The following is a 17,978-nucleotide window of genomic DNA, read 5'->3' as shown; positions in this document are numbered from 1 at the left end:
GGAATCCCCTGATTCGTAGTCAGATGCCTTATCCATTGGGCCACAGGGCCATGCTTATGACTTCGCCCCATCGTCATTTTGGCTTGCGCATTCGTTTTACTTACGACAGAATTCTTCGTGTTTGTAGCCATGAAAGAAAGGGACTTCTGTGAGTGAATTTTTTTACTGTGGTCTAATAAAAAAGTCGAAACGCAGTGCCCAATATATGAATTGCTCCTAATAGCCGGAAACAGGCCGTGTCGATGATGTAGGCCGACATACGCAACGCAAACCAAAGAACGCTTTATGAAAATCCTAACACGAGCGCGGAAGAAGCCCAAATTAACAGACTAGATGTAATGCTGAAGACCTCAAACTCCAGCAGCTTCTCTTGCAGACTATTGCGTCGTACTACAAATAAAAATTAACATGCTTTCGCATAGTCGCGGCACCCAAAACGGACATTATACGATGTACAGAAACACACATTTCTGTTTTCGCGCCAAATCAATTCCCGGGAGTGGTACTTTTACGTCCGCATACTTCGCACCGTCTTAAATTATATCTCATTAACACGGTAATGTTTAGTATACTTCTACTGTGATAACAAGCATCGTTTATCGTTGGATTGTTGTAAGAAAACATTAAAAATGAGTGAAGCAGCTTCTCCAAAGAAAATCGCACCCAAGAAGAAACCTGCTGCAAAGAAGACAGCTGATCACCCTAAATATGTGGACATGATCAAGGCTGCTATCGCTACCCTAAAGGAACGCGGTGGTTCATCTCGCCAAGCTATTACAAAATATATTCATGCAAATTACAAAGTTGCTGAAAACTCAGATCATCATCTGAAAATGGCTCTTAAACGAGGAGTAACATCAGGCGATTTGATTCAAACTAAAGGCACTGGTGCTTCTGGATCATTCAAGCTAGGTCAGGTAAAAAAAGAAAAACCTAAGAAAAAGGCCGCAGCAAAAAAGCCAACGGCAAAGAAGCCTACTGCAAAGAAAAGTACACCAAAAAAGAAGCCAGCAAAGAAGAGCACGCCAAAGAAAGCAGCAAAGAAGCCTGCCACAAAGAAAGCCTCGGCTAAGAAACCAGCAGCTAAGAAACCCACAAAGAAGCCTGTTGCTAAAAAACCTGCAGCAAAGAAGGTCAAAAAGACTCCCAAAAAGGCAGCAAAGAAGACCGCAAAAAAATAATTTGTGTGTATCTGGCTATTACATTAACAAACGGCTATTTTTATAGCCACACATTTACAAAAAAACATTATCTTGGTACAAAGTTAAACTTGTTTAAGTCACTTAAACAGTTAAAAAAGAGTAAATTTAAGATTAGATTCCCTAAGTTTAAGTATTTTCGTTTTTAAATTTCTTATTTTCTTGCTTTTACTTTTCTTGCCCTTCATATTTTTAACATTGTCAAACTTTATGTAGCATAAAATTTTTATGTAGCATAAAATTTAAACAGAAAGCAGGACAAAGTTTGATATAAAAAGCTAGCCGTAATATTTTTTATGGATGTGTGGCTATAAAAATAGCCGTTTTTTGTTTGGTAAGATGCTTAGGCACGTTCCCCACGAATTCTTCTTGCCAACTGGATGTCTTTAGGCATGATTGTAACTCGTTTTGCGTGAATGGCACACAAGTTAGTATCCTCGAACAAGCCAACAAGGTACGCTTCAGAAGCCTCTTGCAGAGCCATAACGGCTGTGCTCTGGAATCGCAGATCTGTTTTGAAGTCCTGAGCAATTTCTCGCACAAGACGCTGGAAAGGCAACTTGCGGATCAAGAGCTCGGTTGACTTCTGGTATCTTCTGATTTCTCTGAGAGCAACTGTACCAGGTCTGTAACGATGTGGTTTTTTCACTCCTCCAGTAGCTGGTGCGCTTTTCCTCGCAGCTTTAGTGGCGAGTTGTTTTCGTGGAGCCTTTCCTCCAGTAGATTTACGTGCAGTTTGCTTTGTACGAGCCATATTTTAAGAAGTCGATGTAGTACGGATACACAAGACGGTCTAAAATGCACTATCGCGCCAAAGTTTTATTTCTCATATTGATTGACAGCTAAGGTTCAAAACAAACCATTTGATTGGTGCTAAGAAAGTAATTTCTGATTGGCTGCATAATGACATTACGCTCATTACTTTAACATTTTTATAAAATCTGTGTTTTTTGGCTACGGGAAAACGGCTGTATCTTCTGATACACAAAAGCTTTTGACTTTTTTTTTTTTTAGTAAGTAGCAGAAGGTTTGGCGAATTCCAACGATGCCAAATTTATTGCCTTACTGAAACATTAAGACCACGAATTTTTAAAAAAACTACAGTTTTACTTAAAAAAATGTACAAAATGTTCGGAACATTTTGTAATGACGCAACTCTATTGGTTAATTAGGGTGTTTCCACGAGCAGTAGGTAATTTTATGGCCTCTTTTTAAAGCTGTCTGAATTCTGTTAACTCAAACGTTGTTTTTGTACTCGTTCTGTACGCAACTATATCAATATGTCTGGACGCGGAAAAGGAGGTAAAGGATTGGGAAAAGGAGGTGCTAAACGTCACCGAAAAATTCTTCGTGATAACATTCAGGGAATCACAAAACCTGCTATTCGGCGTCTTGCTCGACGAGGTGGTGTCAAACGTATCTCTGGCCTTATCTATGAGGAAACCAGAGGTGTACTGAAGGTTTTCTTAGAGAATGTTATTCGTGATGCTGTAACCTACACAGAGCACGCTAAACGCAAGACCGTTACCGCTATGGATGTTGTTTATGCCTTAAAACGTCAAGGAAGAACTCTTTACGGATTCGGAGGTTAAGCGTTGTCATTGCTCAACAAAAACGGCTATTTTTATAGCCACAAATCTTTTAAAACATTACTTTGTGCACGCTTCCAAATTACACAATGTGTAAAGTCTTGTCACAGTTACATTTATTGCTATACGATACTATGTCATATATGACACAAAAAAAATTTAGAAATACTTTGTAGGGTTAATTTGCCTGGGAGTGTTTCCGTGAAAAGCTGGGTTAAGTTAAATGTAAGCAATAACATGGATCAATGTACTTGTCTTTTCTGCAAGTACAGCTAATAATACGTATGAAAAGTGAAGCTAATCCACACACACATGGGGAAGTATTTTAAATGTAGGCTAGTGTTCTTAAGCACATTATTTAGAAGTTTTATTAACTTCGGTTAACTTGTAGTGACGCCAAGTAAATGTTTTTTTAAAGATGTGTGGTCTTAAAAAAGACCGTTTGTGTTTGGTAGACGTTGGTTTACTTGCTGCTTGTGTATTTTGTGACGGCTTTTGTTCCTTCACTGACTGCGTGTTTTGCAAGTTCTCCAGGCAAGAGAAGACGTACTGCGGTTTGAATTTCACGAGAAGAGATGGTCGACTTTTTGTTTTGAAGAGCCAAACGCGAAGCTTCGGAAGCAATGCGCTCAAAGATGTCGTTGACAAATGAGTTCATGATGCTCATAGCTTTGCTTGAAACTCCGACATCTGGGTGAACTTGTTTCAAAACATTGTAGATGTAAATAGCATAACTTTCCTTTCTCTTTCTCTTGCGTTTCTTTTCACCAGTTCCACCAATCTTTCCTCCTTTTTTGCCGGCTCTTTTTTCACCTTTCTTGGCTACTTTAGGTGCCTGTTTTCCTCCTTTAGCTGCTGCGTCAGACATGGTTAAAAATTTTTGCTACTTAACTTGTAAATAAGCATTAAACTGCAAGTCAAAACTTTTTGTTTATAAGTAAAAAAATCGGATCGAATTCGATCCGAAAACGCCGATACGCAATTTAATTGGTTAAAAAAAAAATCTTTTGTTTAATACTTAATTATGATTGGTTAAAAAAACATGATTTCGATCCTATTTTTATGATGAAAAAACGAGTAAAGTTTATTTCGTTAACACTTACGTTAAATATTCGTACGTTTTTGTATTAACTTACAAATCAAATCGCAGTTATGTCTGGACGTGGAAAAGGTGGAAAAGCTAAGGCTAAAGCCAAGACAAGATCCTCAAGAGCTGGACTTCAATTTCCAGTCGGTAGAGTGCATAGATTCCTTCGTAGAGGGCACTATGCTAACCGAATTGGATCTGGAGCACCAGTTTACTTAGCAGCCGTCTTGGAATATTTATCTGCTGAGATATTGGAGTTGGCTGGTAACGCAGCAAGAGACAACAAAAAAGCTAGGATTATTCCAAGACATTTACAATTGGCTGTTCGTAATGATGAAGAATTAAACAAACTTTTGAGCGGTGTAACCATTGCAGCTGGTGGTGTTTTGCCAAACATTCAAGCTGTCTTACTCCCAAAGAAGAACGACAAAGGACAGAAGAAGTAAACCGCTACACTCAGAAAACAACGGCTATTTTTATAGCCACACATCTTTAAAAAAACATTGTTTTTTTCACAAAACTATAACCTTAAAGTCTAATAGATAATCCATGCATACGCCTTGTCCTAAGTAACTCAAAGAAATTAAATAAAAAAATTTGATCACAACGTCAAAATAAATTGCACGTATTTGCACCTACTAATGTCTACGGCCATACCACGATGAACACACCCGTTCTCGTCTGATCACGGAAGTTAAGCATCGTCGGGCCGGGATAGTACTTGGATGGGGGACCGCCTGGGAACTCCCGGTGTCGTAGGCTTTTCATTTTCATTTGCTGTGATATATTTCTTGTTATAACAATTAAGGAACGTGGCGGTTGTTGAAAGTGTTTCCTATGACATTTTCCTACGACATTTTCAGGTGATAGTACGAGAAAAAAGAGCTTTCAAATGCATACAAACTCGATCTATTGCCGATCATCCAATAACCCTGACGGAATGGCAAATAAAATAAAATTCCGCCGCCTTCCGAGGACTTATATCGCAATCACGTTTCGTAACAGCCAAGCGAGGTTTTACCTTAGCGTTTAAGTCACCACCGACATTTGGCCGCGCAACTTTTCTAAGCTCATTCATTTTGACTTAAGGAGGGGGCGAGCGCGGACGCAGGCCCCCACTACCAGAAATTGTACGGTCGAGTTACTGACGTTTGCAGTAATCGCAGAGGTCAGCCCAAGCGTAGTGCAATGCAAGAGCCTCACTCTGGAAGAAAACCCTCATTGATCAGTCTTTACTTCCCCGTCAGGTAAGTATGAGTTGGAACTGCACCGTAGCATGAGGGTACCCTTCAAAGTTTGTTAATGCTTGTGGCTTGAGTGTGTTATAAACTGCCGTGTCGCGGGGCATAGGCTGTATTCTCCCCCAGTGTACGCGTTTTGTTCCCGCCGTAGACTATGCAGAGTGCCGTCGGAAAGAGGACTGCTATTATTCTTTTATTGCTTATGTGGGCCGCCATCGGTAATAGTGCAACACCAAGGCAACCCGTGGTCACGGCGTGAATGAATCCACCTCCATGACCCAAGGCCAAAAATCAGATTAATATACTGACCATTCAGAGAATGGCCTACCAGATATTAAACTGATAAGAACAGATACTACACTTGATCTTAGCCATTAGGCCGAGAAGCGATAAAGAACAAGCGTTGCCATGATAGGCATCGTCCACACACCGTAACTGCTTGTGGAGCATGTCACGTTACTGTAAAGCTTACAACTGTCACCGCGTACGGATGGACGGCGACATAGTAAAAATCACGGCTGTTGATTTAGCCGTAGGATGGAGAGCGACTGTAGCGAGTGGATGGTAACTTACATGAATGCTAACAAAGGCGACGATACTAAGTGCGTGATATTACTTTCCAATATGTCTGCGTACATTCCGTTTATCAACGCATTACGCCAGAACGTGCGCGCGCGTTACACAGTAGACCATGCAGCCGAAATGCGACAGTGCGACCCTGCCAGGAGTCGAACCTGGAATCCCCTGATTCGTAGTCAGATGCCTTATCCATTGGGCCACAGGGCCATGCTTATGACTTCGCCCCATCGTCATTTTGGCTTGCGCATTCGTTTTACTTACGACAGAATTCTTCGTGTTTGTAGCCATGAAAGAAAGGGACTTCTGTGAGTGAATTTTTTTACTGTGGTCTAATAAAAAAGTCGAAACGCAGTGCCCAATATATGAATTGCTCCTAATAGCCGGAAACAGGCCGTGTCGATGATGTAGGCCGACATACGCAACGCAAACCAAAGAACGCTTTATGAAAATCCTAACACGAGCGCGGAAGAAGCCCAAATTAACAGACTAGATGTAATGCTGAAGACCTCAAACTCCAGCAGCTTCTCTTGCAGACTATTGCGTCGTACTACAAATAAAAATTAACATGCTTTCGCATAGTCGCGGCACCCAAAACGGACATTATACGATGTACAGAAACACACATTTCTGTTTTCGCGCCAAATCAATTCCCGGGAGTGGTACTTTTACGTCCGCATACTTCGCACCGTCTTAAATTATATCTCATTTACACGGTAATGTTTAGTATACTTCTACTGTGATAACAAGCATCGTTTATCGTTGGATTGTTGTAAGAAAACATTAAAAATGAGTGAAGCAGCTTCTCCAAAGAAAATCGCACCCAAGAAGAAACCTGCTGCAAAGAAGACAGCTGATCACCCTAAATATGTGGACATGATCAAGGCTGCTATCGCTACCCTAAAGGAACGCGGTGGTTCATCTCGCCAAGCTATTACAAAATATATTCATGCAAATTACAAAGTTGCTGAAAACTCAGATCATCATCTGAAAATGGCTCTTAAACGAGGAGTAACATCAGGCGATTTGATTCAAACTAAAGGCACTGGTGCTTCTGGATCATTCAAGCTAGGTCAGGTAAAAAAAGAAAAACCTAAGAAAAAGGCCGCAGCAAAAAAGCCAACGGCAAAGAAGCCTACTGCAAAGAAAAGTACACCAAAAAAGAAGCCAGCAAAGAAGAGCACGCCAAAGAAAGCAGCAAAGAAGCCTGCCACAAAGAAAGCCTCGGCTAAGAAACCAGCAGCTAAGAAACCCACAAAGAAGCCTGTTGCTAAAAAACCTGCAGCAAAGAAGGTCAAAAAGACTCCCAAAAAGGCAGCAAAGAAGACCGCAAAAAAATAATTTGTGTGTATCTGGCTATTACATTAACAAACGGCTATTTTTATAGCCACACATTTACAAAAAAACATTATCTTGGTACAAAGTTAAACTTGTTTAAGTCACTTAAACAGTTAAAAAAGAGTAAATTTAAGATTAGATTCCCTAAGTTTAAGTATTTTCGTTTTTAAATTTCTTATTTTCTTGCTTTTACTTTTCTTGCCCTTCATATTTTTAACATTGTCAAACTTTATGTAGCATAAAATTTTTATGTAGCATAAAATTTAAACAGAAAGCAGGACAAAGTTTGATATAAAAAGCTAGCCGTAATATTTTTTATGGATGTGTGGCTATAAAAATAGCCGTTTTTTGTTTGGTAAGATGCTTAGGCACGTTCCCCACGAATTCTTCTTGCCAACTGGATGTCTTTAGGCATGATTGTAACTCGTTTTGCGTGAATGGCACACAAGTTAGTATCCTCGAACAAGCCAACAAGGTACGCTTCAGAAGCCTCTTGCAGAGCCATAACGGCTGTGCTCTGGAATCGCAGATCTGTTTTGAAGTCCTGAGCAATTTCTCGCACAAGACGCTGGAAAGGCAACTTGCGGATCAAGAGCTCGGTTGACTTCTGGTATCTTCTGATTTCTCTGAGAGCAACTGTACCAGGTCTGTAACGATGTGGTTTTTTCACTCCTCCAGTAGCTGGTGCGCTTTTCCTCGCAGCTTTAGTGGCGAGTTGTTTTCGTGGAGCCTTTCCTCCAGTAGATTTACGTGCAGTTTGCTTTGTACGAGCCATATTTTAAGAAGTCGATGTAGTACGGATACACAAGACGGTCTAAAATGCACTATCGCGCCAAAGTTTTATTTCTCATATTGATTGACAGCTAAGGTTCAAAACAAACCATTTGATTGGTGCTAAGAAAGTAATTTCTGATTGGCTGCATAATGACATTACGCTCATTACTTTAACATTTTTATAAAATCTGTGTTTTTTGGCTACGGGAAAACGGCTGTATCTTCTGATACACAAAAGCTTTTGACTTTTTTTTTTTTTAGTAAGTAGCAGAAGGTTTGGCGAATTCCAACGATGCCAAATTTATTGCCTTACTGAAACATTAAGACCACGAATTTTTAAAAAAACTACAGTTTTACTTAAAAAAATGTACAAAATGTTCGGAACATTTTGTAATGACGCAACTCTATTGGTTAATTAGGGTGTTTCCACGAGCAGTAGGTAATTTTATGGCCTCTTTTTAAAGCTGTCTGAATTCTGTTAACTCAAACGTTGTTTTTGTACTCGTTCTGTACGCAACTATATCAATATGTCTGGACGCGGAAAAGGAGGTAAAGGATTGGGAAAAGGAGGTGCTAAACGTCACCGAAAAATTCTTCGTGATAACATTCAGGGAATCACAAAACCTGCTATTCGGCGTCTTGCTCGACGAGGTGGTGTCAAACGTATCTCTGGCCTTATCTATGAGGAAACCAGAGGTGTACTGAAGGTTTTCTTAGAGAATGTTATTCGTGATGCTGTAACCTACACAGAGCACGCTAAACGCAAGACCGTTACCGCTATGGATGTTGTTTATGCCTTAAAACGTCAAGGAAGAACTCTTTACGGATTCGGAGGTTAAGCGTTGTCATTGCTCAACAAAAACGGCTATTTTTATAGCCACAAATCTTTTAAAACATTACTTTGTGCACGCTTCCAAATTACACAATGTGTAAAGTCTTGTCACAGTTACATTTATTGCTATACGATACTATGTCATATATGACACAAAAAAAATTTAGAAATACTTTGTAGGGTTAATTTGCCTGGGAGTGTTTCCGTGAAAAGCTGGGTTAAGTTAAATGTAAGCAATAACATGGATCAATGTACTTGTCTTTTCTGCAAGTACAGCTAATAATACGTATGAAAAGTGAAGCTAATCCACACACACATGGGGAAGTATTTTAAATGTAGGCTAGTGTTCTTAAGCACATTATTTAGAAGTTTTATTAACTTCGGTTAACTTGTAGTGACGCCAAGTAAATGTTTTTTTAAAGATGTGTGGTCTTAAAAAAGACCGTTTGTGTTTGGTAGACGTTGGTTTACTTGCTGCTTGTGTATTTTGTGACGGCTTTTGTTCCTTCACTGACTGCGTGTTTTGCAAGTTCTCCAGGCAAGAGAAGACGTACTGCGGTTTGAATTTCACGAGAAGAGATGGTCGACTTTTTGTTTTGAAGAGCCAAACGCGAAGCTTCGGAAGCAATGCGCTCAAAGATGTCGTTGACAAATGAGTTCATGATGCTCATAGCTTTGCTTGAAACTCCGACATCTGGGTGAACTTGTTTCAAAACATTGTAGATGTAAATAGCATAACTTTCCTTTCTCTTTCTCTTGCGTTTCTTTTCACCAGTTCCACCAATCTTTCCTCCTTTTTTGCCGGCTCTTTTTTCACCTTTCTTGGCTACTTTAGGTGCCTGTTTTCCTCCTTTAGCTGCTGCGTCAGACATGGTTAAAAATTTTTGCTACTTAACTTGTAAATAAGCATTAAACTGCAAGTCAAAACTTTTTGTTTATAAGTAAAAAAATCGGATCGAATTCGATCCGAAAACGCCGATACGCAATTTAATTGGTTAAAAAAAAAATCTTTTGTTTAATACTTAATTATGATTGGTTAAAAAAACATGATTTCGATCCTATTTTTATGATGAAAAAACGAGTAAAGTTTATTTCGTTAACACTTACGTTAAATATTCGTACGTTTTTGTATTAACTTACAAATCAAATCGCAGTTATGTCTGGACGTGGAAAAGGTGGAAAAGCTAAGGCTAAAGCCAAGACAAGATCCTCAAGAGCTGGACTTCAATTTCCAGTCGTAGAGTGCATAGATTCCTTCGTAGAGGGCACTATGCTAACCGAATTGGATCTGGAGCACCAGTTTACTTAGCAGCCGTCTTGGAATATTTATCTGCTGAGATATTGGAGTTGGCTGGTAACGCAGCAAGAGACAACAAAAAAGCTAGGATTATTCCAAGACATTTACAATTGGCTGTTCGTAATGATGAAGAATTAAACAAACTTTTGAGCGGTGTAACCATTGCAGCTGGTGGTGTTTTGCCAAACATTCAAGCTGTCTTACTCCCAAAGAAGAACGACAAAGGACAGAAGAAGTAAACCGCTACACTCAGAAAACAACGGCTATTTTTATAGCCACACATCTTTAAAAAAACATTGTTTTTTTCACAAAACTATAACCTTAAAGTCTAATAGATAATCCATGCATACGCCTTGTCCTAAGTAACTCAAAGAAATTAAATAAAAAAATTTGATCACAACGTCAAAATAAATTGCACGTATTTGCACCTACTAATGTCTACGGCCATACCACGATGAACACACCCGTTCTCGTCTGATCACGGAAGTTAAGCATCGTCGGGCCGGGATAGTACTTGGATGGGGGACCGCCTGGGAACTCCCGGTGTCGTAGGCTTTTCATTTTCATTTGCTGTGATATATTTCTTGTTATAACAATTAAGGAACGTGGCGGTTGTTGAAAGTGTTTCCTATGACATTTTCCTACGACATTTTCAGGTGATAGTACGAGAAAAAAGAGCTTTCAAATGCATACAAACTCGATCTATTGCCGATCATCCAATAACCCTGACGGAATGGCAAATAAAATAAAATTCCGCCGCCTTCCGAGGACTTATATCGCAATCACGTTTCGTAACAGCCAAGCGAGGTTTTACCTTAGCGTTTAAGTCACCACCGACATTTGGCCGCGCAACTTTTCTAAGCTCATTCATTTTGACTTAAGGAGGGGGCGAGCGCGGACGCAGGCCCCCACTACCAGAAATTGTACGGTCGAGTTACTGACGTTTGCAGTAATCGCAGAGGTCAGCCCAAGCGTAGTGCAATGCAAGAGCCTCACTCTGGAAGAAAACCCTCATTGATCAGTCTTTACTTCCCCGTCAGGTAAGTATGAGTTGGAACTGCACCGTAGCATGAGGGTACCCTTCAAAGTTTGTTAATGCTTGTGGCTTGAGTGTGTTATAAACTGCCGTGTCGCGGGGCATAGGCTGTATTCTCCCCCAGTGTACGCGTTTTGTTCCCGCCGTAGACTATGCAGAGTGCCGTCGGAAAGAGGACTGCTATTATTCTTTTATTGCTTATGTGGGCCGCCATCGGTAATAGTGCAACACCAAGGCAACCCGTGGTCACGGCGTGAATGAATCCACCTCCATGACCCAAGGCCAAAAATCAGATTAATATACTGACCATTCAGAGAATGGCCTACCAGATATTAAACTGATAAGAACAGATACTACACTTGATCTTAGCCATTAGGCCGAGAAGCGATAAAGAACAAGCGTTGCCATGATAGGCATCGTCCACACACCGTAACTGCTTGTGGAGCATGTCACGTTACTGTAAAGCTTACAACTGTCACCCGCGTACGGATGGACGGCGACATAGTAAAAATCACGGCTGTTGATTTAGCCGTAGGATGGAGAGCGACTGTAGCGAGTGGATGGTAACTTACATGAATGCTAACAAAGGCGACGATACTAAGTGCGTGATATTACTTTCCAATATGTCTGCGTACATTCCGTTTATCAACGCATTACGCCAGAACGTGCGCGCGCGTTACACAGTAGACCATGCAGCCGAAATGCGACAGTGCGACCCTGCCAGGAGTCGAACCTGGAATCCCCTGATTCGTAGTCAGATGCCTTATCCATTGGGCCACAGGGCCATGCTTATGACTTCGCCCCATCGTCATTTTGGCTTGCGCATTCGTTTTACTTACGACAGAATTCTTCGTGTTTGTAGCCATGAAAGAAAGGGACTTCTGTGAGTGAATTTTTTTACTGTGGTCTAATAAAAAAGTCGAAACGCAGTGCCCAATATATGAATTGCTCCTAATAGCCGGAAACAGGCCGTGTCGATGATGTAGGCCGACATACGCAACGCAAACCAAAGAACGCTTTATGAAAATCCTAACACGAGCGCGGAAGAAGCCCAAATTAACAGACTAGATGTAATGCTGAAGACCTCAAACTCCAGCAGCTTCTCTTGCAGACTATTGCGTCGTACTACAAATAAAAATTAACATGCTTTCGCATAGTCGCGGCACCCAAAACGGACATTATACGATGTACAGAAACACACATTTCTGTTTTCGCGCCAAATCAATTCCGGGAGTGGTACTTTTACGTCCGCATACTTCGCACCGTCTTAAATTATATCTCATTTACACGGTAATGTTTAGTATACTTCTACTGTGATAACAAGCATCGTTTATCGTTGGATTGTTGTAAGAAAACATTAAAAATGAGTGAAGCAGCTTCTCCAAAGAAAATCGCACCCAAGAAGAAACCTGCTGCAAAGAAGACAGCTGATCACCCTAAATATGTGGACATGATCAAGGCTGCTATCGCTACCCTAAAGGAACGCGGTGGTTCATCTCGCCAAGCTATTACAAAATATATTCATGCAAATTACAAAGTTGCTGAAAACTCAGATCATCATCTGAAAATGGCTCTTAAACGAGGAGTAACATCAGGGCGATTTGATTCAAACTAAAGGCACTGGTGCTTCTGGATCATTCAAGCTAGGTCAGGTAAAAAAGAAAAACCTAAGAAAAAGGCCGCAGCAAAAAGCCAACGGCAAAGAAGCCTACTGCAAAGAAAAGTACACCAAAAAAGAAGCCAGCAAAGAAGAGCACGCCAAAGAAAGCAGCAAAGAAGCCTGCCACAAAGAAAGCCTCGGCTAAGAAACCAGCAGCTAAGAAACCCACAAAGAAGCCTGTTGCTAAAAAACCTGCAGCAAAGAAGGTCAAAAAGACTCCCAAAAAGGCAGCAAAGAAGACCGCAAAAAAATAATTTGTGTGTATCTGGCTATTACATTAACAAACGGCTATTTTTATAGCCACACATTTACAAAAAAACATTATCTTGGTACAAAGTTAAACTTGTTTAAGTCACTTAAACAGTTAAAAAAGAGTAAATTTAAGATTAGATTCCCTAAGTTTAAGTATTTTCGTTTTTAAATTTCTTATTTTCTTGCTTTTACTTTTCTTGCCCTTCATATTTTTAACATTGTCAAACTTTATGTAGCATAAAATTTTTATGTAGCATAAAATTTAAACAGAAAGCAGGACAAAGTTTGATATAAAAAGCTAGCCGTAATATTTTTTATGGATGTGTGGCTATAAAAATAGCCGTTTTTTGTTTGGTAAGATGCTTAGGCACGTTCCCCACGAATTCTTCTTGCCAACTGGATGTCTTTAGGCATGATTGTAACTCGTTTTGCGTGAATGGCACACAAGTTAGTATCCTCGAACAAGCCAACAAGGTACGCTTCAGAAGCCTCTTGCAGAGCCATAACGGCTGTGCTCTGGAATCGCAGATCTGTTTTGAAGTCCTGAGCAATTTCTCGCACAAGACGCTGGAAAGGCAACTTGCGGATCAAGAGCTCGGTTGACTTCTGGTATCTTCTGATTTCTCTGAGAGCAACTGTACCAGGTCTGTAACGATGTGGTTTTTTCACTCCTCCAGTAGCTGGTGCGCTTTTCCTCGCAGCTTTAGTGGCGAGTTGTTTTCGTGGAGCCTTTCCTCCAGTAGATTTACGTGCAGTTTGCTTTGTACGAGCCATATTTTAAGAAGTCGATGTAGTACGGATACACAAGACGGTCTAAAATGCACTATCGCGCCAAAGTTTTATTTCTCATATTGATTGACAGCTAAGGTTCAAAACAAACCATTTGATTGGTGCTAAGAAAGTAATTTCTGATTGGCTGCATAATGACATTACGCTCATTACTTTAACATTTTTATAAAATCTGTGTTTTTTGGCTACGGGAAAACGGCTGTATCTTCTGATACACAAAAGCTTTTGACTTTTTTTTTTTTTAGTAAGTAGCAGAAGGTTTGGCGAATTCCAACGATGCCAAATTTATTGCCTTACTGAAACATTAAGACCACGAATTTTTAAAAAAACTACAGTTTTACTTAAAAAAATGTACAAAATGTTCGGAACATTTTGTAATGACGCAACTCTATTGGTTAATTAGGGTGTTTCCACGAGCAGTAGGTAATTTTATGGCCTCTTTTTAAAGCTGTCTGAATTCTGTTAACTCAAACGTTGTTTTTGTACTCGTTCTGTACGCAACTATATCAATATGTCTGGACGCGGAAAAGGAGGTAAAGGATTGGGAAAAGGAGGTGCTAAACGTCACCGAAAAATTCTTCGTGATAACATTCAGGGAATCACAAAACCTGCTATTCGGCGTCTTGCTCGACGAGGTGGTGTCAAAACGTATCTCTGGCCTTATCTATGAGGAAACCAGAGGTGTACTGAAGGTTTTCTTAGAGAATGTTATTCGTGATGCTGTAACCTACACAGAGCACGCTAAACGCAAGACCGTTACCGCTATGGATGTTGTTTATGCCTTAAAACGTCAAGGAAGAACTCTTTACGGATTCGGAGGTTAAGCGTTGTCATTGCTCAACAAAAACGGCTATTTTTATAGCCACAAATCTTTTAAAACATTACTTTGTGCACGCTTCCAAATTACACAATGTGTAAAGTCTTGTCACAGTTACATTTATTGCTATACGATACTATGTCATATATGACACAAAAAAAATTTAGAAATACTTTGTAGGGTTAATTTGCCTGGGAGTGTTTCCGTGAAAAGCTGGGTTAAGTTAAATGTAAGCAATAACATGGATCAATGTACTTGTCTTTTCTGCAAGTACAGCTAATAATACGTATGAAAAGTGAAGCTAATCCACACACACATGGGGAAGTATTTTAAATGTAGGCTAGTGTTCTTAAGCACATTATTTAGAAGTTTTATTAACTTCGGTTAACTTGTAGTGACGCCAAGTAAATGTTTTTTTAAAGATGTGTGGTCTTAAAAAAGACCGTTTGTGTTTGGTAGACGTTGGTTTACTTGCTGCTTGTGTATTTTGTGACGGCTTTTGTTCCTTCACTGACTGCGTGTTTTGCAAGTTCTCCAGGCAAGAGAAGACGTACTGCGGTTTGAATTTCACGAGAAGAGATGGTCGACTTTTTGTTTTGAAGAGCCAAACGCGAAGCTTCGGAAGCAATGCGCTCAAAGATGTCGTTGACAAATGAGTTCATGATGCTCATAGCTTTGCTTGAAACTCCGACATCTGGGTGAACTTGTTTCAAAACATTGTAGATGTAAATAGCATAACTTTCCTTTCTCTTTCTCTTGCGTTTCTTTTCACCAGTTCCACCAATCTTTCCTCCTTTTTTGCCGGCTCTTTTTTCACCTTTCTTGGCTACTTTAGGTGCCTGTTTTCCTCCTTTAGCTGCTGCGTCAGACATGGTTAAAAATTTTTGCTACTTAACTTGTAAATAAGCATTAAACTGCAAGTCAAAACTTTTTGTTTATAAGTAAAAAAATCGGATCGAATTCGATCCGAAAACGCCGATACGCAATTTAATTGGTTAAAAAAAAAATCTTTTGTTTAATACTTAATTATGATTGGTTAAAAAAACATGATTTCGATCCTATTTTTATGATGAAAAAACGAGTAAAGTTTATTTCGTTAACACTTACGTTAAATATTCGTACGTTTTTGTATTAACTTACAAATCAAATCGCAGTTATGTCTGGACGTGGAAAAGGTGGAAAAGCTAAGGCTAAAGCCAAGACAAGATCCTCAAGAGCTGGACTTCAATTTCCAGTCGGTAGAGTGCATAGATTCCTTCGTAGAGGGCACTATGCTAACCGAATTGGATCTGGAGCACCAGTTTACTTAGCAGCCGTCTTGGAATATTTATCTGCTGAGATATTGGAGTTGGCTGGTAACGCAGCAAGAGACAACAAAAAAGCTAGGATTATTCCAAGACATTTACAATTGGCTGTTCGTAATGATGAAGAATTAAACAAACTTTTGAGCGGTGTAACCATTGCAGCTGGTGGTGTTTTGCCAAACATTCAAGCTGTCTTACTCCCAAAGAAGAACGACAAAGGACAGAAGAAGTAAACCGCTACACTCAGAAAACAACGGCTATTTTTATAGCCACACATCTTTAAAAAAACATTGTTTTTTTCACAAAACTATAACCTTAAAGTCTAATAGATAATCCATGCATACGCCTTGTCCTAAGTAACTCAAAGAAATTAAATAAAAAAATTTGATCACAACGTCAAAATAAATTGCACGTATTTGCACCTACTAATGTCTACGGCCATACCACGATGAACACACCCGTTCTCGTCTGATCACGGAAGTTAAGCATCGTCGGGCCGGGATAGTACTTGGATGGGGGACCGCCTGGGAACTCCCGGTGTCGTAGGCTTTTCATTTTCATTTGCTGTGATATATTTCTTGTTATAACAATTAAGGAACGTGGCGGTTGTTGAAAGTGTTTCCTATGACATTTTCCTACGACATTTTCAGGTGATAGTACGAGAAAAAAGAGCTTTCAAATGCATACAAACTCGATCTATTGCCGATCATCCAATAACCCTGACGGAATGGCAAATAAAATAAAATTCCGCCGCCTTCCGAGGACTTATATCGCAATCACGTTTCGTAACAGCCAAGCGAGGTTTTACCTTAGCGTTTAAGTCACCACCGACATTTGGCCGCGCAACTTTTCTAAGCTCATTCATTTTGACTTAAGGAGGGGGCGAGCGCGGACGCAGGCCCCCACTACCAGAAATTGTACGGTCGAGTTACTGACGTTTGCAGTAATCGCAGAGGTCAGCCCAAGCGTAGTGCAATGCAAGAGCCTCACTCTGGAAGAAAACCCTCATTGATCAGTCTTTACTTCCCCGTCAGGTAAGTATGAGTTGGAACTGCACCGTAGCATGAGGGTACCCTTCAAAGTTTGTTAATGCTTGTGGCTTGAGTGTGTTATAAACTGCCGTGTCGCGGGGCATAGGCTGTATTCTCCCCCAGTGTACGCGTTTTGTTCCCGCCGTAGACTATGCAGAGTGCCGTCGGAAAGAGGACTGCTATTATTCTTTTATTGCTTATGTGGGCCGCCATCGGTAATAGTGCAACACCAAGGCAACCCGTGGTCACGGCGTGAATGAATCCACCTCCATGACCCAAGGCCAAAAATCAGATTAATATACTGACCATTCAGAGAATGGCCTACCAGATATTAAACTGATAAGAACAGATACTACACTTGATCTTAGCCATTAGGCCGAGAAGCGATAAAGAACAAGCGTTGCCATGATAGGCATCGTCCACACACCGTAACTGCTTGTGGAGCATGTCACGTTACTGTAAAGCTTACAACTGTCACCGCGTACGGATGGACGGCGACATAGTAAAAATCACGGCTGTTGATTTAGCCGTAGGATGGAGAGCGACTGTAGCGAGTGGATGGTAACTTACATGAATGCTAACAAAGGCGACGATACTAAGTGCGTGATATTACTTTCCAATATGTCTGCGTACATTCCGTTTATCAACGCATTACGCCAGAACGTGCGCGCGCGTTACACAGTAGACCATGCAGCCGAAATGCGACAGTGCGACCCTGCCAGGAGTCGAACCTGGAATCCCCTGATTCGTAGTCAGATGCCTTATCCATTGGGCCACAGGGCCATGCTTATGACTTCGCCCCATCGTCATTTTGGCTTGCGCATTCGTTTTACTTACGACAGAATTCTTCGTGTTTGTAGCCATGAAAGAAAGGGACTTCTGTGAGTGAATTTTTTTACTGTGGTCTAATAAAAAAGTCGAAACGCAGTGCCCAATATATGAATTGCTCCTAATAGCCGGAAACAGGCCGTGTCGATGATGTAGGCCGACATACGCAACGCAAACCAAAGAACGCTTTATGAAAATCCTAACACGAGCGCGGAAGAAGCCCAAATTAACAGACTAGATGTAATGCTGAAGACCTCAAACTCCAGCAGCTTCTCTTGCAGACTATTGCGTCGTACTACAAATAAAAATTAACATGCTTTCGCATAGT

General features: G+C 40.5%; 3 protein-coding genes and 9 non-coding genes across 12 annotated transcripts; 6 read left to right on the top strand and 6 right to left on the bottom strand.

The window, feature by feature from the left end:
- Positions 1-565: 565 nt before the first annotated feature.
- Positions 566-1,227, top strand: LOC130657125 (histone H1-delta-like). Its single transcript, XM_057460090.1, has one exon. It carries the CDS (start codon positions 630-632, stop codon positions 1,179-1,181), a length of 552 nt encoding a protein of 183 aa, XP_057316073.1. The 5' UTR covers positions 566-629; the 3' UTR covers positions 1,182-1,227.
- A 3,291-nt stretch (positions 1,228-4,518) lies between these two features.
- On the top strand, positions 4,519-4,637 carry LOC130661687 (5S ribosomal RNA). Its single transcript, XR_008988865.1, has one exon. It is a non-coding gene; the product is annotated as a 5S ribosomal RNA (ribosomal RNA).
- A 328-nt stretch (positions 4,638-4,965) lies between these two features.
- LOC130659454 (U1 spliceosomal RNA) lies at positions 4,966-5,130 on the bottom strand. Its single transcript, XR_008986660.1, has one exon. It is a non-coding gene; the product is annotated as a U1 spliceosomal RNA (small nuclear RNA).
- A 185-nt stretch (positions 5,131-5,315) lies between these two features.
- Positions 5,316-5,507, bottom strand: LOC130660510 (U2 spliceosomal RNA). The gene has a single exon (XR_008987707.1). It is a non-coding gene; the product is annotated as a U2 spliceosomal RNA (small nuclear RNA).
- Positions 5,508-6,422: 915 nt separating this feature from the next.
- Positions 6,423-7,079, top strand: LOC130657102 (histone H1-delta-like). Its single transcript, XM_057460072.1, has one exon. The coding sequence runs from the start codon at positions 6,482-6,484 to the stop codon at positions 7,031-7,033; it is 552 nt and encodes a 183-aa protein (XP_057316055.1). The 5' UTR covers positions 6,423-6,481; the 3' UTR covers positions 7,034-7,079.
- Positions 7,080-7,727: 648 nt separating this feature from the next.
- On the top strand, positions 7,728-8,794 carry LOC130657116 (histone H4). Its single transcript, XM_057460083.1, has one exon. The coding sequence runs from the start codon at positions 8,332-8,334 to the stop codon at positions 8,641-8,643; it is 312 nt and encodes a 103-aa protein (XP_057316066.1). The 5' UTR covers positions 7,728-8,331; the 3' UTR covers positions 8,644-8,794.
- A 1,575-nt stretch (positions 8,795-10,369) lies between these two features.
- Positions 10,370-10,488, top strand: LOC130661674 (5S ribosomal RNA). Its single transcript, XR_008988851.1, has one exon. It is a non-coding gene; the product is annotated as a 5S ribosomal RNA (ribosomal RNA).
- Positions 10,489-10,816: 328 nt separating this feature from the next.
- LOC130659453 (U1 spliceosomal RNA) lies at positions 10,817-10,981 on the bottom strand. The gene has a single exon (XR_008986659.1). It is a non-coding gene; the product is annotated as a U1 spliceosomal RNA (small nuclear RNA).
- A 185-nt stretch (positions 10,982-11,166) lies between these two features.
- On the bottom strand, positions 11,167-11,358 carry LOC130660507 (U2 spliceosomal RNA). Its single transcript, XR_008987705.1, has one exon. It is a non-coding gene; the product is annotated as a U2 spliceosomal RNA (small nuclear RNA).
- A 4,863-nt stretch (positions 11,359-16,221) lies between these two features.
- Positions 16,222-16,340, top strand: LOC130661662 (5S ribosomal RNA). Its single transcript, XR_008988839.1, has one exon. It is a non-coding gene; the product is annotated as a 5S ribosomal RNA (ribosomal RNA).
- Positions 16,341-16,668: 328 nt separating this feature from the next.
- LOC130659452 (U1 spliceosomal RNA) lies at positions 16,669-16,833 on the bottom strand. Its single transcript, XR_008986658.1, has one exon. It is a non-coding gene; the product is annotated as a U1 spliceosomal RNA (small nuclear RNA).
- Positions 16,834-17,018: 185 nt separating this feature from the next.
- Positions 17,019-17,210, bottom strand: LOC130660506 (U2 spliceosomal RNA). Its single transcript, XR_008987704.1, has one exon. It is a non-coding gene; the product is annotated as a U2 spliceosomal RNA (small nuclear RNA).
- Between the last annotated feature and the right edge of the window lie 768 nt (positions 17,211-17,978).

The sequence above is a fragment of the Hydractinia symbiolongicarpus genome, chromosome 9 (genome assembly GCF_029227915.1).
Source record: "Hydractinia symbiolongicarpus strain clone_291-10 chromosome 9, HSymV2.1, whole genome shotgun sequence".
NCBI classification, from domain to species: domain Eukaryota; kingdom Metazoa; phylum Cnidaria; class Hydrozoa; order Anthoathecata; family Hydractiniidae; genus Hydractinia; species Hydractinia symbiolongicarpus.
The sequence above is the reverse complement of the archived record's forward strand: the minus strand, read 5'-3'. Positions and strand labels throughout refer to the sequence as shown.

Bases quoted from the DNA above. Each gene is read 5' to 3' on its own strand.
- LOC130657125 (XM_057460090.1), top strand. From the start codon at position 630: ATGAGTGAAGCAGCTTCTCCAAAGAAAATCGCACCCAAGAAGAAACCT.
- LOC130657102 (XM_057460072.1), top strand. From the start codon at position 6,482: ATGAGTGAAGCAGCTTCTCCAAAGAAAATCGCACCCAAGAAGAAACCT.
- LOC130657116 (XM_057460083.1), top strand. From the start codon at position 8,332: ATGTCTGGACGCGGAAAAGGAGGTAAAGGATTGGGAAAAGGAGGTGCT.